Below are 22,035 nucleotides of genomic sequence, written 5' to 3' on the forward strand. Positions count from 1 at the left end.
GATGTTGGTGGTGTGGGTGAAGAGAAGGGAGATTTTTGTCTTGAATTTCTTCAGGCTGTTACATAATTTAATGATGAGTCAAAAAATGGTGGATGAGTAATAGAAAATAGGAGATGTGGAAATGGGGGTATGCTCCTGCCCTACAGGAGCAATTTTGAAGTCTTAAAAGGTCTGTATTCTTTCTAGGTAAACACAAAACTTTTTTCCCTTTTAATGGTACGGTAGCTGTGGGGCTTAAAAAAAATCATGCTCTCTTCACCTTTGATGGAAAGGATCACAGACTGAAGATGCGCGTATCGGTTAGAGCTGAAAACCACAAGGTGTTAAGAAAACAATTTTTAAAAGAGCCTCTTTGCACTCAGATCTTCCTTATCAAAGTTTCTGCTCTGTCCCACAACAACAGCAGTGCACTTGGCACATGTGTTGAGCGATTCACGGTGTCCCAAGTTAAACGAATGCCCCGTTGTGAGAGAAGCATCCCTGGATATCAAAGTATCATGAATTTTCCTTCCCAAGTAAGGAACTACAGTGATTGCACAGATGGCAGGGGCCTGCTTTTAGAAAGATGACAAAAAGACAACAGTTCGCATGGTATTTTTCCAATTTCTGCAGTGCAGAAGGTATAGGATTTATTATTGTTGTTACTTTTACCCAAGAGATGGGTCTTGGGTTGCTCTGGTTTAATGTCCTGCAGGAGCGTAACCCTGGAGTCCTCTCAGTTGCCTAAAGGGCTGTTGTTTTGCTCGAAGATGGGCATTGCTGTGGGCTTCTCGGAGGCCTAACGCTGTTCCTTGTAGGCGTTTTGGGTCTGATTCTGTATTTTCCTGGAGAGAGGAAGGGGGTAAAAAAATGCACCCTGAATTTGCACCTCGGACTGCTTGGGCTGGTTTGCTCTGCCCCTTCTCTTATTTAATTGTGTATGTTTGTTGTACATTCAGTGACTGTTATCGTGTTCATAGTCTTGTGCGACCTGGCAGGTGTAAAAAACCCGGAATTAATAAATCTTTTCCTTTTTTTTAAAAAAAAAACCAAACAACCCACTGGCGCCGAGTTGTCTGTTCACTGAAGCCGCTGGGGGGCGGGAGAGCGAGAAGGGGCTAAGCTACCCGCTACTCCCGCTTGTCGCGACGGGAGGAAGCCCCCGGCCGGGCCCTCCTCTTCCTCCCCGCCTCAGGGCGGTGAAGGCCCGAGCCCGCCCTCCCCGAGGGCGGCGGCGCAGGCGCGGCGCGGAGACAGGCCAACGCGCAGGCGCGGCGAGCGGCCGCCGCCTTCCGCCTTCCGCTGCGGGCCGCGTGCGGGGGCTTCCCGCCCCCGGCCCGCCCCGAGGGTCGCCGCCGGGGCCGAGGGGAGCGACCGGGGCCGGGGCCGCCTCCCGCCGCGGGGAGCGACGGCTGCCTCCCGGGACGGGCCTCCTGCCCCTCGCAAGGGCCGCTTGGCGGCCGGGCTGCCGTCAGCTCCGCGCACGGGGGAGCGCTTGTCGCCGGAGCAGCGTAGCGGGTATGAAATGGCAGGGTTTTTTCCCACTCCTGTGCTTTCTTACTGTTTTAAGAGTTTGTTTTCCTCCTCCCTGTTAATTTATTCCGCGTGGTTGATGCGTTTTTCTCCTAGAAGAAAGCCGGGGCAGCCTGGCACTGCTCTTTGCAACCGTGCCTGAGGGTAACAGGGCTCTTGGCCCTCCCGTAGCCGCCAGTTCAACCCGTGAGAAACCCTACCTTAGACCTGCCGCTTGGTTTTGCACGTTTAAACCCGCTTTCGGGATTTAGACGTCATTTTTTCACTGGCTTTAGCTCTGTTGACAACAGCTGCTGCAGGCGAAGTGAAATGGGTCGCCTGTACTTCCCCAGCCTGCCTGTACCGGGGCGCAGCCCGCGCTGCGGGCGAAGCGCTCCCCGGTTGCCGTGACTGGCGATTGAATGGGAGATGGACGCTGTAACACCTTGTGCATCTCGGGGCCAGACTCTGTAGCTCGTGTTTAAACAACTGCTTCATCAAACGCTGCTTCTCGGTCGCTCCTTCGCTGGGGACGCGTCAGGGGTTTGGGGTTTTCGGTTGTTGAGGGTTTCGCTGCCGTTGTCCAGGAGAAGGGTGAAGGATGGACTCTCTGGATCACATGCTGACGGACCCCCTGGAGCTGGGGCCCTGCGGGGACGGCCATGGCACACGCATCATGGAGGACTGCATGCTGGGCACCACCAGAGTTAGTCTGCCCGAGGACCTTCTGGAGGACGTGAGTAGTGCGAAGATACTTTTCCTTTTTGATTAACTCTTTTTGTGGGGCTTGCTGAAAAGAGGGGAAATGTTTCTGACTGTCCCGGAAGAGGCATCAAAAAGGGCTTTGATTGATCTTAGGAAAAAAAGCTTTTAAAGCTGTTCTGTTACATTCTTTTTCTAGATAACAGTCTCTCTTGTTTTAAAGGTGCCTTTGAGAACGTTTTTGTTCCAAGTTTTGAATCTGTTTTCTTGTTGCTAATAGCATCGTTTGTCCCCTCACCTGTCCTCTTTACTCTCTATTGTTCTTGGCTTTTGGTGAGTGCTGTCTTGTGACACTTGTTATTTAACCACGCAAAGCCTTAAGGGCTGGAAAATCTTCAAGGGCGGGATGCATTTTCTTCACTACTGTTTTTTCTTTGCTTTCTTTAGCCTGAGATCTTCTTTGAAGTCGTCAGCTTGTCTACCTGGCAGGAGGTGCTGACAGACGCGCAGCAAGACCACCTGAAAAAATTCCTGCCTCACTTCCCTGAGAACAACCGAGAGCATCAGAACAAACTCATCTCTGCGTTGTTCAGCGGTGAAAACTTCCGTTTTGGAAATCCGCTGCACATCGCCCAGAAACTCTTCCGGGGTCAGCAAGCGTGATAAACTTCTGTGTATTTTCTGAGTTAAGTTTTCAACTAGCAGTGATGAACGCGGAATTGTTTTTTACCTCTTTCTTACAGATGGCCACTTCAATCCTGAAGTTGTGAAATACCGGCAGCTCTGCTTTAAGTCCCAGTACAAACGCTACCTGAGCTCTCAGCAGCAGTACTTCTACCGCCTGCTCAAGCAGATCCTCGCTTCCCGCAACGTGAGTGTCTTTGGGGCACGGTCGTCGCTTTCCTGTGTTCTGTAAGGAATAGGTTGTCTCTGCAACAGAGCGTCTTGGTATTTGTGCGCTCACAATTCTCAGAGGTCTTTCCTTTAATGAACGTGGCTTTTCTGGTTTTCCAGTGGCCCCTATGGTAGGGGAACGCTAGAAACATTGTTATGTTTGCACATTTCAGGTTTTGAAACTCTCGTAGCTCTCACTTGTGTACAGTGTCTTTTTCCATGCCCACCTTGCCCCACGCTTCCTGTATTTTCCCCTTTACACCTTACTGTCCTATTAACGAGTCGGTCTGCCTTCGTTTTCTACCATTTCTGTCATTGTGAAACAAGTAAGGTTGCCAAATACATAGTTGTATGAATTCCCTAGCTTCGCTGGGGATTGGTATATATGATAGATACAAAGCTCTGGTTCTGGTGCCTGCAAATCCCCAGCAGAGTCTTCCTCTATGGGCACTGTTGTTAGCCAGTTGCTGCCAGCTGAAATGCGTTCGTTGCAGACACTTGCTCGCTTATTGTTTTGTTGAGCTTAGATGTTGAAATGTATGGGATGTGTGGATGAAGATGAAAGTCTGTCTTTATAAAACACCCCACAGTGATACGGGAAAAAGAATACAGAAGTGTGTAGGAAGCCATTTCCTCTATAGTCGCAAGGGGTAAAATATTTTCTTCAGAAGAGATGGTTTTCCAAGCTCATATTTGGCATGGAAACTGCATAATCCCAGATCCCTCTCAACAGTCCACAAAAAATGACACTGAGGTATTGCATGCGGGAGTGAAGGTGCAGAAGTTCTTACTAGATCCCTCCTTGCTTTTCCCCCCACTAGAAACGGTGGTCTGAAATGCTGGTTTTAAAATTGCATATATGGCAGAGACCGATGCTTTGTAAGGGTTACTTGAGAAAGAGCTGAGGTGCCTACCCCACCTGCTCCAAACGTTAAACTTGCTGAAAGTGTGAGAGTTGAGCTTATCTGTTCAGAGCTGTAGCTGAGAAGGCTAATACCGCACGCCTCTCATCTTCCAGTACTTGCTGGATTTAGCTCGGAAAGGGGGCCCTGATATGACCCTGAGGAGAAAGCACTTCTCACCGACGTATGACGCAGAAGAGCGAGACAGACGGACGCATCGGCGCTACTTGAAGATTCTGAGGGAAGTGAAAGAGGAGTGTGGAGATACAACCTTGTCTTCTGATGAAGAAGGTAATGCCCTGGGCTGAACTAGAGGCATGAATGGAGAAAGGTAGATTTTTAACGTGGGGACAATGTCTTTGATAGAAGAACGGAAACTGGACCCTAGTTTTATTAGCTGTGACCTAACGAACACAGGGTTGTAAAATTATGTAGGCTGGTGCTAGAAATAACTTTATTTCCCTCTATTTCAGATCTAAGCTCCTGGCCTCCAAGTTCTCCGGCACGTTGTCCAAGTCCACCAGTTCCCCTGAGAGTGATCCCCACGTTGTCAACCTTGGACATGAAAACAGCGGGTGAGAACCAAAATAGGGGTCGATATGGATTTAGGGGCAAGAATTACCTTGAGACCCGGCAAGAAATCGGTTTGAAAATCTGTTGTTTGATGGGAGATCTTGTCATGCTTCCTTTTTGCAGTCTCCATAACTTCTCCCAGCTTATTTAATATTTTTCTCCTTGAAAGGCTAGTATTTTAACATGAGGGTCTACAGTTTGTGTGATACTATTGATTTCTCTGTTATTTTGCCTTCAATGGTAGCATAAACTAGTTTGAAATATTTTGGTGTATGTGCCGGGGCTACTGTAAGCAAACCTGCAAACCCTTTGTGCAGCACAGCTGGTTCTCGCTTCTCTTCACTCCCGTGCTTGTATCAGCAATGAAATCTGATGACCCAAGGAAGAAACAATTGAAATAAATTGTTTAAAAGAATTAAATTCAAATAAGGAAAATTCAGTTACGGAAACGTGGAGGTTGTTGAAAATGTGAATGGATGAAAATGGCATTCTAGGAAGTCTGTAAAGTAACAATAATGGAAAACTGTGCAGATAATCTCTGACCGTGTTTTTATTGCAGACAAGATAGAGCTTGGGGAAAGTGATTTGAAGATGATGTTGAAGAAGCACCATGAGAAACGAAAACGCCAACCTGTAAGATGTCAGGAAGTCTGTGGGGCGGGACTGCGTTTTATCTGTTAGTCTTTTATCTGCTGGCCGTAAAGTTCAGGGTACTTCTGGGTGACAAAACGATTGCTACTCCTTTTGTGTGGAACCACCCTTCAGCCCTTTATCATAACCTGTATTTAGTTGTCAGTGTATATATGCAACTCCTGTTCGTGCTTACCGGTTTAGAAGGATTTTGTAATTTTAGTGATGTGTTTTGGAGGGACGGAATTTTGGATTTTGGGGTGAGAAGGCTTCCCGATGTTTATTGCAGTAAATGACTGATCCCGGATAAGTTGGGGGCATTTCAGTACGCGGGTTATCTTCTGTACCCTTGTTGCTATCTTAACGCTTTGTCCTTTCCCAGTTTAATTTCTATCCCCTTGTGCTGCGTAGGACCACCCTGATCTTGTGACGACAGACCTGACTCTTGAGGACATTATGACTCGAGTAAACGCTGGCAGGAAAGGTTCCTTAGCAGGTCAGCGGCTCGGACGCGGTACTCGTGCGCTGCATGAATGTGGGTATCCTCTGTGTGAAAAGCCGAGGGCGAAAGGTGGTCTCGGTAGATTGTTGTACCCTTTTGCTCCTCACATCGCTGGCTGAGGTTGCGAGTTGTTCCTGCTCTGTTGCTCACAGGCAACTCCAGTTGCCACTGAAGGCGCTTCCTTCAGTGAAAGTTAATTCCGTGGTGAAAGTTAATTTGTGTCTCTGCTCTGAGCAGTCGCCTTTGCCTTTCTAATTTCGTAGATGTTGGTTTAAAAACTAGAGGTTTTCTATTAAAACAGGGTGCAGTGAGGGGAAAAGTAAAGATTCATGGAAATGACTGGGAGGATGGAATGAACTGGTGGTGAATGAGTGCACGCTGCCCACTTTTCTGAATATATGTTTAAATACATAGCTAGTTTATGATTCTCAGTGAAATACGGTACGAAGTTTTTCTCATTCTTCTTCCCTTTTATTATACCTAAAGCCTTATTTGACCTTGCAACTCTCAAGAAAAAGGTGAAGGAAAAGGAAGATAAGAAGAAAAAAAAGCTGAAGATTATTAAATCCGAGGTGGAAGATTTGGCTGACTCTCTTGGCAACGCAGATGGAATCCCAGCAATGTCTCAGGATCCTTCCCCCATCCCTCTGTCATCTGTCAAAGAGGAGTAAGTGCTGCACAGGGCCCCGAACGCCTTGCACGGATGGAGGGAGCAACAGATGCTGCAGCTCAGATTTTTGTGGGACTTTCGCAGGCTTTGGTTTTATGCAGCTTGGGATGTGTGAAATGTATAATGTTTGGCTTCGTGTACGAAGGTGAGTATTTACTCAGGGAACTTACTCTGCTTGTGTTCTCTTCCATTTGAAGGCCCCTTGAAGAGATGAAGCCGTGCCTTGGAATAAATGAAATATCTTCCAGCTTCTTTTTCCTTCTTTTGGAGATACTGTTTCTGGAAGGACCTGCTACTCTGTCTGTGGTAAGGAGCCACCCACTTATCTAGGAGTCTTTGCAGAAAGCAAAATTAGGGGATTGAGGGATTTATAGCTACGTAATAGTGATTTTTTTTTTTTCCCCAGAGTTGTCCCGTAGTAAATTATATTAAGATGTTGATTACATATTAAAGAAATAAAACCCTTTGGGAGTGCATACCATGTTCTGGTTTTAACATGTTTCATAAATGTAGTCAGTTGCATCCGTTGGTCTTGCCATACCCATTCTTTAGATCATGGTTGAATATGTTCTGTGTATTAAGGGCAGAGATGGTGGGGAAGTGTTTTCCCCTTTTTGGTGTCTGTTGTCTCAAATACTATGTTATGCTCACCTGAGAAAGCCAGGTGATTTTTTTTTTTTTATATATATACATAAAAATCTTTTTGTCCCCCAGATATGTTTAGCTGTTTTGTCTCCATGAAAACAGTTGTAGTTTAAAGCGTGAGATCCTTAATAGAATATTTCTTTTCCCAATTCAGCTTGAAGACAAAGTTCTAGATTGGCAATCTTCTCCTGCCAGCGCACTAAATAACTGGTTCTCCTTTGCCCCTAACTGGTCTGAACTGGTTTTACCCGCCTTGCAGTACTTGACGGGAGACAGCAGAGGTAAGAATGGCTGTTAAAAATACTAATGATGCTGTGCCTCAGTTCTAATCAGTGCTGGTTTATATTATAGCTCAAGTCAACTTTTAATTCATCGCTACAATAAATCATTGTGTTGGTGACAGTGTTTCTGTGACAGGCTTTATGGCCTACGTGCCTTGACTGCAGCAGACTTGTTTTGCATGTAGATAGTAGATAAGACCCAGCTTGATTCCTGCATATGTGAAAATGTAAAATTGCCTCTCGATAGACAGTTTCTCCCGTTCAGACCACGCACTTGAGGTGGGGTGTTTGAAGGAGGAAGAAATTAGTCTCTTCCTGGTGCAAAGACGTTGTGGTTGTCTTCAGAGATGACAAAAAATAAACTAGACACGGCTCCAAGCAATCCGCTGGAAACATGAAGCTGGCCCAGCTTTGAGCTGGGCCTTGGACCAGCTAAGCTTCAGACATTCTTTTAAACTGACCTATTCTGTGGTTCTCATTTGCTTAGTGGGAAGTTTTAAAGGGAGGGACAGTGTAGATCACGGTGGCCTTTGCAGCATGGGTGCTTCACGTTCTCCGTAATGCCGGTGCGCGCTGTAAATCCCGAGTTCGCTTCCCACGAGCCTGGGAACAGTCACCACATAGCAGCGGTTCCTGCTGCCTCACAGCATGAACAGGATCCCATCTGACAGCCTGTAGATGAAAGGCTCGTTATCCCGCGCTGTCCTTTTCTCGGGCTTGCACTGTAACTGAGGCGCTTACCTTCCCGTTGGGCGAGTATAAATTTAGAGATGGGTTACATAATGGCTTAAAATGCTTTATCTGTCATTATGAGTCTAACTCAACAGCTTGCATTACAACAGGGTTTTGGGGGTTGGACGATTGTATGATGTCTCCGACATCCCATTTTTCGTTGTAGATGTCCCTTCCAGCTTCTCTCCTTTTGTTGAATTCAAGGAAAAAACTCAGCAGTGGAAATTGCTTGGTGAGTACTTGTGCTCGTCTGTGATTGCTGATGCAGTAAAGGTTCCTTGTTTTCTCCAGAACTTTACTTTTCAGCTCGCTGCAGCCCAGAGGGAAGGACAAACAGAGCTGTTAATTCATTGGTTAGGCCTTTTCTTTTAGCTAAGCAAAGAGGTGTTTGGGGTTTGAGGTTTTCACAAGACATCAGCAGCAGACTGACAATAAGTGAGCAGAGGCGCTGGGCTGTATTTCTTTATGTTGCTGACCTAACCATGTTTATGTCCCCCTTCAAATCTGCCTGAACACCTTTGTGTTTTCCCTTCTGTACAGCATACCTTCCAATTATTCAGAGTAATAGTTATTACAATTATATATGAATTAAGCTTCTCTGTGGAGCAAACAGATACTAATCTCGTTTTTAAAAGTGGGAACCAAAAAGCAAATCAATAATTGATGTACCCAGGTTCGTACTCACTGAATTACAGAAGTCTTGTGTTTATGTTCGTCCCTTTAGCTACTAGGCAGAATTTTCCATTCTTAACTACAGTGGTTCTAGTGATCGTACTTGTAGGGCTTAAACTGGCAGAGATTTGGAGTCAGGAAGCTGTGCCTCTGGTCCCTCTCACAGTTTTTGGTGGAGGTTAGGTAGGCATGTGTTTCTGCTCATGGTCTCGGCGGCTGGGATTACTTTGGAGAGCGGGAACCATCTGCAAGGGTCAGGTGGCCGTGTCTCAGACAGGATCCTGCTTGCTGTGCCAGGAGTTGAAGCACCGTCCTTCGTACCCGGCACAGGAGAATAACTAGGTTTTAGCACTTTCCTAAGCCTGGATGTGTTCAGGTGTTGAAACTGGATCATCTGTGAAGTGTGGAAGATGCCTTGTGACTGTTGATGCATAGAGTGGGGAAGGGAGTAGGAGCTGACTGTGAAGTACAAGCAACCAGCTCCATAACAAATCAAGGACTTCTATTTCCTAATTTTTCCTGATTTCTCGGACTAGGTTCTTGCCAAGACCATGAGAAGGAATTGGCAGCGCTGTTTCAGCTCTGGTTGGAGACCAAAGACCAGACGTTTTTCAAAGTGAGTCAGAAAAATCACCTTCTAGCAGTACAAAACCTGACTGAATTTTATCCAACATTGACATTTCTGTTTTTCGATAGGAAAATGAAGACAGCTCAGATGCCACAACACCGGTTCCCAGAGTGTGAGTATATAATACTGCTTGAAAGCTTCTGCAGTGCCTGCAAAAGTTTGCAGCCCTGCACCTCTGGATCTGAAGGGCTGGTTGCTTAAAATAGAAAGATTTTACTCCATGGGGCAGGAGGGAACTTGACAGTTTGATTTCATAAATGCAGGAACTACACTTCACAAAGCCAACTGGTTTTTCTCCAAGTTCACATATATTATCAGAGGAAACATGTAATCTAACTTATGTCCTGATTATCTGCAGTTCTAGCTTACCTTCAGGCAGTGCTTAGAGTGTGTTTTAAGATCTCTGCAGGACTTACTTGTATTACCAAATGCTTTCAGAATTTGTTCAGAAGAATTTGCAGAAAGGGTGAGGTGACTAATGCTTTGGGGGATGTTCTTTGGGGCTGTGGTGGGCTGCTAGTTCCTCAGACTGATGGTGACCTTTGTTTCAGAAGGACTGACTACGTAGTCCGACCTAGCACCGGAGAGGAGAAACGCGTGTTTCAGGAGCAGGTAAGACTTAATTTTAAACACACGTGTTGAAACAGTTGGCCATTAAAACAAGAGGGTTTGCATGGTATTAGGCAAAACTAATTGCAGTCGGTAGTGCCAGCCTTTCTGTCTCCTCTGCCATCCCCCAGCGTGTGAGGATGACTTGCCTCTCTATTTCTGGGGCATGTGCGTGTACAAGCAGAAGACAAGCGGCAAGAAGCGCACCCATACACGTAGTTGCCTTGTCTGAGTAGATGCCAGTGTGTACTACAGGGTAAACATGTGACGATGATGATTCTCCCTGGGTACATGTGCTGTGTGGGTGGAAGAATATCCAGGTTAAATTTTGGAAATCTCTCTTTCACTGGATTAGAGGAGGAAGAAAGGGCTGCTTGTTGCTGGTGGAAGGGGTGTTTGCTGGGCAGAAGGTGTATCTCTGGCCCCTCTCTAGTATCCGCAGCTGCTTAACAATGAACCTGATGTATGTATGGCACCTGCACGCTTCAGTTACGTGGTGCTTTATATTCTGCTTGAAGTAGTTTGTGCTTGTCTTGATCCAAAATCACTTTATACAGCAGTATTTGAACCTTGATTTAAAAAAAAACGCTTTTTCTGGAGAACTATAACTTGTAATACAAACGTAGCACAAGCTTTAAGACTTCGTGCTACATGTTTCCTTCTTAATTCATTCCTCTCTGTTTCCAAAAACAGGAACGTTACCGTTACAGCCAGCCCCACAAAGCTTTCACTTTCCGTATGCATGGCTTTGAGTCCGTTGTTGGTCCCGTGAAGGGGGTGTTTGACAAGGAAACCTCACTAAACAAAGCCCGAGAGCATTCTCTCCTGCGCTCAGACAGGCCAGCGTACGTCACCATCTTGTCCCTGGGTAAGGCGAAGAAAAGGGCTTCCCTGACCCGCCAAACAATGATTCATTTTAAAGGGAAAAGGTGGGCAGACTGGGATGAGATAAGTGAAGAAGAGATAAATTATATGGAAGAGAGGTGATGAAATGCTGGGAGGAGGGATAACTAGAAAAGAAGGCGTCTGTGCGTTGCTGTTGGTCTGAGAGAAGATGGGAAATGGAGAGGAGAGTCCATGGAGCTGACTGAAGATAGGGCACAGGTAACTGGAAAACGGAGTGGTGGTTTCAGTACGTTGTTGTGAAGCTGGGGCATTGCGAAGTCATTCTGGGGCTCAGAGCTGTTCATCACTCCCAGCACAACGCTGGCACAGTTGACGTACTTTAAAACAGTCCTTCATAATCTCCGCTCGTATCTTTGAGGGATCGTGGGGGCTAGGTTTTAGTGAGCGAGTAGGGACTGTGAGAGCGGGGTTAAGGGAGCAACACTAAAACATATTTGCCAAAGTACTTGAATATGGCTACCTAGTTACAGCTGGAAGTTTAAGATCCAGTTTTGTATTTCAGTTCGTGATGCTGCTGCTCGGCTTCCTAATGGAGAAGGAACTCGTGCTGAAATCTGTGAGCTGCTTAAAGATTCCCAGTTCCTAGCTCCCGATGTCACAAGTGCTCAGGTAAGTTGGGTGTCACGTCTAACCTCAGACAGATTCTCCTAAAAATACACTGCACAGAGCTGGGCAGTATTCAGTGGCTGAGGCCCAATGAGTTTTTTATGCTGCTTTGACTAGCAAATGAGAGCTATGTTCTGCTCTGGTGAGCTGCTGCAAACCTGCGCCGAGCTCTGGGTGACCAAAAACAGCTAGAAAGGCCACAGAATTAACACTGCCTCATATATCTGCCCTCATTTTGGATCCAGAAAGTCAGTTTTCAGAGCTCTCAGCTTTGGTGGAAGCTGCATTTAATCCAAGGTGGCAAACAGCGTCCTCTGCGGTAACATCTGCTCTCAGTCAGTTCTTACTCAAAAGGGTTGCTAGCAGCTTCCTCAGGTTTTGTGCCAGATAGGATTACTTTTCTATTCATGACTTTTTGATGTCCCAACCAGGGACATCTTGTCATTCTGTGAATTCTGAACTTCTAGGTTAACACTGTGGTTAGTGGAGCTCTGGATCGATTACACTATGAGAAAGATCCCTGTGTGAAATATGATATTGGACGCAAGTTGTGGATCTACCTGCACCGGGACAGGAGTGAGGAAGAGTTTGGTAAGCCTGGCTTGGTGATATCTTAAGAATCAAAAATGTTGATAAATCTCTTGAGCTTCTTCACTCCAGCTGGCTAATGAACATTAATTTGTCAGTCCAGTGGTTTTCCGTAGTCAGTTTGCTAATGTTGGCCCATCAACACTTAAATCCAGTCTTGTGGAGCAGTGTGTCAGTTTGAAGTATTTGTTTGAAAAATAGCATCCCGGGTACAAGAACTGCAGATGCCTGTACATTCACAATGTCTTATGTGCCCTTGTTTTCAGCCTTCTTGGCTAATTTTACTGGGTATTTTTCTTTGCACTGTTACGTGACAATGTGTGTTTGATTTCTTGTCTGAAGATGAATTTACAGTTCTGAACTGGGCCCTTTCTTAAATCAGTTTGCTTGTGTTCAGGAGCTCTAATCGTTAGTTTGCATTTGCAGAACGGATCCACCAGGCTCAAGCTGCTGCAGCGAAGGCCAAGAAAGCTCTTCAGCAGAAGCCAAAACCTCCAGCTAAAATGGTAAATTTCTTTGCACGGGTGCTTTTGGGATTGGGAAGGAGGTACGGACTTAACTTAATCCATAAACTCTGCGTCCGTAGTGGCTGATGAAAATTACCACCTATCTGAGTTACCAGTTCATTACGTTTATGGATGTTGGTGTTAGTCTAGCACCAGTGCACAAAATGAAGAGGGAAAGAAGGGACTCTACACCTCCCGGCTTCTGCTATTATCCCTCTTGATCTCAGCAGAAAGATTAATGGAATTCATTTGTGCTCCCTGCCTTAGGCATGGGGGGTAAATCTCTAGCAGTGTGTGTGGAACATGCCTGCTGCTGTCCCCTTCGCTGTGCTGAAGCTCTCAGAGTTTGGATGTCTTGTTTTGTTTTGGTATTGATATCAAATATCGCTAAAGTAGTTGCTGTTGGGAAATTAACCGAGATGGAAATCTGCACGTTATGAATGTTTGTCCCTGCTGCCATGTGCTTTTCCCTGAGAACAGGAGCAGCCAAACACACCGGCCCATCCATGGCTGCAGGTGAGGAAAGCAGACAGTCGGTCACCTGTAATTGCAGGATTTAGCACCGGGGCATCACTCATAAGCACACAGAGCTCAGCTTAAACTGCTCAGCCTGCTCTCTAGAGTGCAGCGATCAAAACCAGCTTTTGTGAAGACCTTCATGCTTGACGTGGTTTCTTTGCAGAAGTCTAGCAGCAAGGAGAGTTCTGCGAAAGCGCTCCCCAGCAGCACATCAGAGCCCAGTCAGCTGAGCCTTAGTGACTCCAGCATGCCACCAACTCCCGTGACTCCCGTGACACCGACTGCACCAGCGTTGCCAGCAACGCCCATCTCACCCCCACCAGTGTCTGTGGTTAGCAAGAGCGTCTCTAGTGCTGGATCGGAGCCAGCAAAACCCAGCCAAAGGTACTTCTGTCTCATACATCGCTTGTGAATGTTACTCGTTCTTTCTCAGCCATCTACGTCTTTGCCGACCCGCTGGTTTTATCTGTTCCGTAGCGTTCTTCTGGTATCATCCCCTACCATGCCACAGCTTGGGACGTTGCTTTCCACAGCCCAGAGCTCACAGACACAGCCGGGCCCGCAGCCTCCTCCCAGCCGGGTGGTAAGTCATACCACCTCCTCCGGACTGCCCCAGGTCCGGGTGGTCACTGCCCAGTCCAGCCTCCCGGCTGTGTCTCAGCAAGCCCCGGCGGTAACCCAGCAGCAGCAACCTACGTCAGTGCCTCAGATACGCGTTCCAGCTACGGCCACGCAAACCAAAGTGCTCCCTCAGGTGAGTTTGGCTGCGTGGAGTAGCTCTGACTTCTAATCTGAGTTCTTCTGGTGTTTCGGTATGGTGCACAGGGATTCCTCGCTCACACAGAACGTGTGGTAATTGCAGGGCAGGAGCAGAGAAACAGTCGTGCATAAATAACACCGTTCAGCGCCCCTTTTTTCCTCCCTGTTACTTATTTATGTGGCACTGTTGAATTGTGCGTTACAGTAAAAAGTCACTAGGACTTGCAAGCTATAAAGCACGAGACAAAAAGAGGAAATTATTAGTCTGCTAGCGTGGTGTTAGCCTGCTCATAGGCTGCCTCTGTGTCTTTCTGTAGGCTGTGATGACTCTGCCGGTAAAAGCTCAAACCAGCCCGGTGCAGGTGCAGAGATCAGGAAGCTCCGTCCCGGGACAGACGGGCATCACTGTGACAGGACTGTCCGCAGCGCCCAGTCCCGCTGTAAAGCCAGTAACCAGTTCTCCCGGCAGTTCTGCTACCAGCACCTCCTCTACCACTGTCATCCAGAACGTAGCTGGCCAGAATATCATCAAGCAGGTGAGAGAGGGACATGGAACTGGGCTCCACGACCCCGTCATTTCTTCTTTGTTGTGACAGACACGATAAGCCGATGCAAAACGATAGTGAAAACAGTAGCGAGCCGTAACCTGTACGAGTTACTGACCGTACAGATCTAGGCGGTGGCTGTTTGGTGTGTGTGAGCCCCGTTTTCATGTACAGGTCAAAGATGTGTTAGCCCAAGCTTAACTATCTGCAGATGTTGATCTCGTTTTCATTCATCTCATTTGGAAAAGCAGCTCCATGGTATTTCATATTTAACGTGGCCTTGGGAGTGCCATCTGATACGCGACCAAAACTTACTTTCAGTAGCATACTGAATGCTAGCACCACGCCACTTCAGTTCTGCTGGGAGCAAACGTCTTGTTGGGAAGTTGGCTTTGACTGTGCCTTGGACTGTGTCCTGGTTTGATGCAGCCGTTTCTCTGATCTCTTCCAGGTGGCTATCACAGGACAACTTGGCATGAAGACCCAGCCTGGAAGTGGCATCCCGCTCACAGCGACCAATTTTCGGATCCAAGGAAAGGATGTGCTGCGCCTACCCCCGTCCTCTATCACCACCGATGCGAAGGGACAGACTGTGCTGCGTATCACCCCAGACATGATGGCCACCCTGGCCAAATCTCAAGTCACTACTGTCAAACTGACTCAGGACCTCTTCACAGCAGCTGCGGGAAGCAGCGCTGGTGGGAAAGGCATCTCTGCGACTTTGCACGTGACATCCAATCCTGTCCAGACTGCTGAGTCTCCGGCCAAGACTAGCGCGGCCACTTCTGCTTCTTCCAGCCCAGCTGGAAGCACAGTGGTTAAAGTGACTCCTGACTTAAAGACTGCAGAGCCGACGAGCTCCGCTTTCCGGCTGATGCCTGCTCTGGGCATGACTGTGGCAGATCAGAAGAGCAAAGCCATAACTACGGCGGCATCCACTGAGGCCAAGCCGGCTGCTACTATAAGAATCGTGCAGGGGCTGGGGGTGATGCCGCCCAAACCTGGGCAGACTATTACGGTAGCTACTCACGCTAAGCCCTCTTCCTCAGCAGTGAGCGTGGCCGGCACAGTCCATACCTCAGCTGTCTCTTTACCAACCGTGAGTGCCACAGTGTCGAAAGCAGTTGCTGTGGCCTCGGGAGCTGCTGGGACTCCCATAACTATAGGCGCAGGAGCCGCTGCTGTGCGGCAGGTACCCGTCAGCACCACAGTAGTATCTACATCCCAGGCAGTAAGTAATGCTAAACTTCTTTGGGAGGTGGGTGAGGAAGGGGAATGGTGAAATGCGCTGCTGGTTGATGTCTGAAAACTTCTCTTTACGTCCACAGAGGCTCAAATTAAGTACTGTAGAATGTGGGTCTGCAACTAATTTTGTGGTGTTGGAATTGTAGCTAAATACTGGATGACCAGAAAGCAGTCAGATATGTCTTCCCTTACCGCCTGTTGCGAGTGAATGAAATAAACTTTGCTTATCTAAAGTCCTACCTTGTGCAGCTCAGCGTCTTGTCCCGCACCTCTGAAATAATTTCCCTTGGAATGGTGTCAGAACTAGAAGTGCATGTTACTTTTGTTAACTTTTTTACTGAATTCCCCATTTAATACAATTTTAACGTCCAAAGCTGAAGGCACCGTAGAGTGTATTGTGAAAGCTGAATAAGCTAATTGAGATTACCAGAGCTTCCTAAAGATAAAAATCATGGATGGATGCAATGAGCCTTCCCAGAGAAATACTGTGGTGCAAAGATGGTGCAGGTTTTCAGGGCTGAGGCAGCTTTGAAGTGAATGAGATGGAGGTGAATTTTAATGAGCCTGAAATGGAGCACAGATTTCATCAGCAAAGCTGCTGTTGGTTTCTACTCCCAGGACTCCTAAAAAGCAAGCTGAGTGGTAATTGCATGTTGTCAAGCAGTTTCTTTGCTGAACTCCCCACGGCTCCTCACGTGTACTTCAACTTCTCTAGGGTAAACTACCAGCACGAATAACAGTGCCTCTGTCAGTGATCAGCCAGCCAGTGAAAGGCAAGAGCGTGGTGACTGCCCCCATCATCAAGGGCAACCTCGGGGCCAAGTGAGTATTTCACATCTGGTCCTTTTTGCTTTAGAAATAGGCTGAGGAAGGTCTGTGTTCAGTAGGTTCCTGGGGACGTAGGGAGCAGAGGGTGGAATAAACCTGCTGTCTGTTAATAGGTCCATTAGCTGCAAGAAACAGAATTAATGTGGTGTCTGGCAATGAGAATATAATCTTTGTTTTGGTGCCCTGAGGTGTAGGCTCTAGCAAATACACTGAAGAAAAAATGTTCTTTGCCTTGAAACCAGCTATGAGATTAGTTCTGTGTGTTTGAGCAAGAATTAACCTGGTGACATACATAACATACATGTAATCCTAGGCCATCTCTCCACGGAAGAAACTAGGGAGGTGTTAACTGCCTCAGAGAAAATTCCTCTGGCGTTCAGATATTGAAGCCTTTTTGTTTATTCTTCCATGAATTCCAGTAGTGTCTCCCATAGTTAATATTTCAAGGCAGAACACTGTGTGCACGGCTATTTTCTGCCTTCCTTGAGGAGTGTTCAGGTCTGATCAGGCTAACCCAGTGATGTGCGCAGCCCAGAATTAGAGGGTTTAATTCATGTGATAAAGTAGTTCTCTGTGGTAGTGATAAATGTTGACGTAAACTTGTCACTCGTGTATTTGCCAGTTTTGTGGGGGGAAGAAACCCCGCTACTTAAAATCGTTAGTAAATTAGATAAGTAACTTTAATCTCCTGGGAACTCAAGAACAATTAGCGAGTCTGAAAGACCTACCCTGCCGTGCTGTTGACTAACCTTTCGGCAACTCTTTCCTCAGCATCAGTGGATTAGGTAGAAACATCATCCTGACTACGATGCCAGCAGGGACAAAACTGATCGCTGGGAACAAGCCAGTGAGTTTTCTGACAGCACAGCAACTACAGCAGCTGCAGCAGCAAGGCCAGGCCACGCAGGTAAGGGCACCTAGAATGATAATATTAATTGCTTTTTTCATGACTTAACGTCTCCAGAGGACACTGTGAGCCAACGGTATGAGATTCAACAAGGCCCAGTGCCGGGTCCTGCCCTTGGGTCACACCAACCCCAGGCAGCGCCCCAGGCCTGGGGCAGAGGGGCTGGGAAGTGCCCGGCGGAGAAGGCCCTGGGGGTGCTGGCTGACAGCCGGCTGGGCATGAGCCAGCAGTGCCCGGGTGGCCAAGGAGGCCACCAGCCCCCGGGCTTGTGTCAGCCCTGGTGTGGCCAGCAGGAGCCGGGCAGGGATGGGGCCCCTGTGCTCGGCCCTGGGGAGGCCCCACCTCGAATGCTGGGCTCAGATTTGGGCCCCTCGGGACAAGAAGGGCCTTGAGGGGCTGGAGCGTGTCCAGAGAAGGGCAGCGGGGCTGGGGCAGGGTCTGGAGCACAAGTGTGCTGGGGGGCGGCTGGGGGAGCTGGGAGGGTTTAGCCTGGAGAAGAGGGGGCTGAGGGGAGACCTTATAGCTCTATACAACTCCCTAAAAGGAGGTTGTAGCGAGGCGAGGGTCAGTCTCTTCTCCCTAGTAACAAGTGACAGGACGAGAGGGAACGGCCTCAGGCTGCACCAGGGGAAGTTTAGGCTGGATATGAGGAAAAACTTCTTCACCGAAAGGGCTGTCAGGCATTGGAACAGGCTGCCCAGGGAAGTGATTGAGTCTCCATCCCTGGAGGTATTTAAAAAAAGGGTAGACGTGGTGCTTGAGGATATGGTTTAGTGGTGGACTTGATAGTAGTGATAGGTTAGCGGTTGGACTCGATGATCTTAAGGGTCTTTTCCAACCTTAACGATTCTATGACTTTACGCTTAGTACATGGGGTTCCATAAAAAGCAGAGGTGCACAGCTTGGCTGTGGTGTCGGCATTAAGCACGTGAGTGCATCATCTCCTGTACCTCCCCTCCACCCAGATACGGTTTTTAAATGCTTTTGAAGTTCTGATTGTATAATGAACGTAAACCCAAAAATCCCATCAGGAAACGTTCCTGGCTGCTTGGAGGATTGTTTCCATACGCCTGGCTCTTTGTAGTGCTTTGTACTTTGGCTTCTGTGGGTCACCATTTCTTGAAGAAATCACACCGCTTCTTTGCGCATCCATCCTTCTGTCTGGGAACTTAGTGTTCTGTAATTCCAAAGAATTAACCCGCACTGAGAGCTGCTAGTAACAAGTCTGTGGAAGCGAAGAATCCAATGGATCTGAGTCCTTCTTCTGAAAACTTGCCAAAGAAGCTGTTACGAAGGTTTTTATTCAAACTAGTTTTTACTTGTTTCTCTCTAATCTTGGGATCTCTTGCCCCCATCCCTTGTGAGCAGTGGATAGAATGATCTTCTTGGCACAGATTCCATTCCTGATGCGTTTTGGTGCTTGGTCTTATCACATAACTGAATTTTTTTTGCAGCAGAAAGAGATGATTTACCAGCGCTTCAGAGCACGGTGCAAGTGCGATGTGTCACCAGGTTGTTCTTGACATGAGTTGAATGTTTTTTCTTTCCTTTTCAAATAGGTTCGAATTCAGACTGTACCAGCCTCCCATCTCCAGCAGGGAACGGTGTCTGGCTCTACTAAAGCAGTTTCCACTGTGGTTGTGACAACAGCTCCGTCTCCAAAACAGAGCCAAGATCAGCTGTGAACACTGATTTGAAAATGGATCGCTTTCCAAGAACATCCCCGAGCCCGTGGTCGCCCTCCATCCAAGCACCCAAGAGCACCGAACCGCAGTCGTGGCTAGGGATCGGGCTGGATTCTGCCACGCTGCTTCTCTGGAGTCAGCATTGTGATGTCTAGGTAGAAACTCCGCAGCAAAAGATGCCGTACCTACAAGGCAACGTTTCAGTCCAGATGTGTAAAGCCACGTTCGGTGGCATTGATCATTTTAAGAAACGTCTTCCTTTTCTTTGTTCTCCTCCCACCCGAAGGGCTTTTTGTGAATATCATTTCTGCGCGTTTTGGGTTGTAGGCCAAGCGGTTGATCTTGGGTCTTCCTTAACCAGGGAAACTTGCTTGGAAGGGGTAATTCAGACTTCTCAAAGTCGTGAAGAAGATGCCTCCTTTTGCTGGCGTCTAGCTGTCACTACTTTGATATAGGTGACTTGGGATGGTGGCTTGGACAGCAGAGTTGGTTTGTAACATAGCCTGGAAGTAGATCCCTGACACATTTGGTGTGCTATTTATAGATGTTTTGAATGCCTCTCCCCTGTCTCTGAGCTCGGACTTCTTTAGAACAGACAACCACTTCCATGTCAAATGTCGGTCAAAGGCAGGGTGAGAGTCAAGACGGTTTTTGCTGTAAAAAAGCTCGTAACCGTGGGGAAGAGAGAGGAGTGGAGGAGTCATTGCATGGGCAAGCCTGTCAGCAAATGGGAGTATAGCGGAAAGGGAGAAGGAAGTGTTCACCGGAAGGATCCTCCTTTAGTTCTCCTCAACAAATAAACCTTTTTATCAGTCAAAAACGACTGTAGCTTCTTTTAAAGGTTTGGAATATGTTTTCAAGTATACCCAAACTGTAGTCTCGTGGACTCAGAAGAAATATTTTAACCCATGGTCCTGGACTTCAGTTTTGTTTTTACCTTTGCAATTTTATCTCTCTATGTAAATTTGTTTGAATTTTGCACATACCGGAGGTGAATTTGTGGCTGTTCTGACATGACCTTGAAGCTTTCTCGGAGTGAGATCAAAAGACATGTTGGACCAGGAGAAGAATAAAAGGGCAGAAGGCCTTACAGATCCCGCTGCCATCTCCTTTCGGTTTTGTACAGCTTGTCGTTTTGTGTACGATGGTTGTCTGACTTGCCAAGGGCTAATAGATTGTCCATCTTCTTTGTAAGATGGTTCTTTTTAACCTGGTTTCTCTTGTAGTCTTTTTTTTTTTTTTTTTTTTTAATGTGTGGTTTGCACCGAGTTACATGTTATTGAATGTAATTATTTAAAGAATCAAGTCTTACAGCTGGGCGCTCGCCGGCGCCGGGTGAACCGCGGGGCTGGAGCTGTTCAGAACCGCCGCACGCGAGCGGAAGCAGGCGCCTGTGCTGGGCTTTAGGCTGGGCCTGTCGGTCTTTCTGTACAACAGCTGGCTGCTTCGGGAGGAAATCGGGTGCCCTACTAAACCAGTGGCTAGCTGCAGGTATTAAATGAGCAGGGCACATCAGTACACCGTTTTAAAGCGAGCCTTGAGTCATGGTTCATATCCCTCGGGAACAGGATTTGGAGTGATAAAGGTTTTCTGAGCGCCTTGGCCTACTTTGTCGATTTTTGTACCCTTTTTTCTACATAACCATCGACTAAGGGGACAGCAGAAAGGCTGTGGTTTGGGAGGGAGGTGAGGACGTTCTAAAGTCCTTTTAGATGTGAAGATAAAATAAGAAATGAAGGAGAAGGCACAAGACTTCCTGGTGTTGCCTATGTGAAAGAGCCTCTAAATCCAAACCATAATGAAGATAATCCTGCTGTGTTAGTTCTGTTCGTAATTAATAAAGCTCTTCAGTGTTAAAACCTACCATCAAGTGCTGAAAGATGGTTACAGTGTGAAGCCCCTTAAATTTCTGTGAATCCTCTTGCAGTAACTACGTGAAGAGGGACACAGGGGCTTTGGCAGTCCGAAGTTTAATAAAACAAGAAAGCTCCGTCTAATCCTGCGTGTGTCCCAGATTGTTCCTGCTGCCAAGTTTTTAGAGTCTTGCAGTTCAGGCTGACCCCGTCTCCTCTCTCCCATATCTGTCTTTGCTAAACTGGGTGCTGAAGCGCAAGCAACCTCTGCGTTCCTCGCTGCTTCGCTGAAGCCTTTTCTGTTTGCCTCTGGAGCGTGTGATCCTTGGGGAAAGAGCATCAGTCGCTCTGTGGGCTTCTTATTTCGAGGGACTGTGTGGCTGGCTGAAACAGTACGTGTTCAGTCCCAGCTTTTCAAGAACAAAGTGCAGCCTGCTCTGTGGTTCAGCTGCCACCTGTCTGATGAGTTCCCTCCGCTCTGGTTGAAAAATAACCCTTAAGCTACTGCAAGAGCCCTTGTTTTTAATAAGTAACCTTTAACTTCTGCACAGTAGGCTGAAGGGCAGAGAGGGGCTCAAGTTACTCTTTCGGTGTCTGCTGGGACCGGATGAGGGTGTATTTAAGCTAGACCGTGTTCCACGTGGTGTTTGCTCCCGTGTCCTCTTGCTCTGGCGACCGAAAGCCGTTCAGGTGAGTACCGGAGGAGGAGCTGCACAGCGGCACGCGCGTGCAGAGGAAGAAGGCGGAGAGAAAGTATCGAGCCTATGTTACCCGTTTTCCGTGCCTGAGACTGAAGGGGCTTTCAGTCTGACGCATCTTTGCCATCACCTCTTTTAGTTAGAAAGCTTTCCTCACAGTGGGGTGCTCACTAGTTATCCAAGAACCTTGATTATTTCTTAAAAACTGCAGATTAGATACTTATTTCCAGCAAGAGAATACCGTGTCATCATTGCCCGTGAGAACTGAGCGGGCTACACAAACTGCCAAAGGCCATTTAACGCCTTTCTAACTTTTTTTTTTTAACTGCTCTGTTATATTAAAATCATGGGGGAAATCTCTATTTATATTCCTCAGTAGGATGCCCTTGTAACCCAGTGAACTCACCTTGGGGTTACTTTGAGTGTTCCTTTTCAAAAACAATAGCTATTTGGCCATCA

General features: G+C 47.3%; 1 protein-coding gene across 2 annotated transcripts; it reads left to right on the forward strand.

The window, feature by feature from the left end:
• Window positions 1-1,226: 1,226 nt before the first annotated feature.
• Window positions 1,227-20,239, forward strand: NFRKB (nuclear factor related to kappaB binding protein). 2 transcript variants are annotated; one of them, XM_064470964.1, is made up of 26 exons: window positions 1,227-1,497; window positions 2,079-2,227; window positions 2,641-2,842; window positions 2,937-3,064; window positions 4,106-4,280; window positions 4,463-4,564; window positions 5,122-5,195; window positions 5,604-5,688; window positions 6,181-6,361; window positions 6,562-6,670; window positions 7,164-7,290; window positions 8,189-8,254; window positions 9,231-9,310; window positions 9,391-9,434; window positions 9,874-9,934; window positions 10,625-10,799; window positions 11,340-11,446; window positions 11,911-12,034; window positions 12,458-12,537; window positions 13,220-13,440; window positions 13,534-13,810; window positions 14,133-14,351; window positions 14,812-15,591; window positions 16,321-16,427; window positions 17,205-17,340; window positions 18,900-20,239. In XM_064470964.1, exons 2-26 carry the CDS (start codon window positions 2,093-2,095, stop codon window positions 19,023-19,025), a joined length of 3,921 nt encoding a protein of 1,306 aa, XP_064327034.1. In that variant the 5' UTR covers window positions 1,227-1,497; window positions 2,079-2,092; the 3' UTR covers window positions 19,026-20,239. The 2 variants fall into 2 exon arrangements, with proteins under 2 accessions (XP_064327034.1, XP_064327035.1); XM_064470965.1 differs by having other exon boundaries at window positions 9,877-9,934.
• The last annotated feature ends 1,796 nt before the right edge of the window (window positions 20,240-22,035 follow it).

The sequence above is a fragment of the Phalacrocorax carbo genome, chromosome 21, assembly GCF_963921805.1.
Source record: "Phalacrocorax carbo chromosome 21, bPhaCar2.1, whole genome shotgun sequence".
NCBI classification, from domain to species: Eukaryota; Metazoa; Chordata; class Aves; order Suliformes; family Phalacrocoracidae; genus Phalacrocorax; species Phalacrocorax carbo.

Excerpts from the sequence above, each read along its gene's own strand:
- NFRKB (XM_064470964.1), top strand. The coding sequence starts at position 2,093 with ATGGACTCTCTGGATCACATGCTGACGGACCCCCTGGAGCTGGGGCCC. Across the intron at positions 7,291-8,188 it reads CTTGACGGGAGACAGCAGAG|ATGTCCCTTCCAGCTTCTCT; the intron begins GTAAGAATGGCT and ends TTTTCGTTGTAG. Across the intron at positions 14,352-14,811 it reads GCCAGAATATCATCAAGCAG|GTGGCTATCACAGGACAACT; the intron begins GTGAGAGAGGGA and ends GATCTCTTCCAG.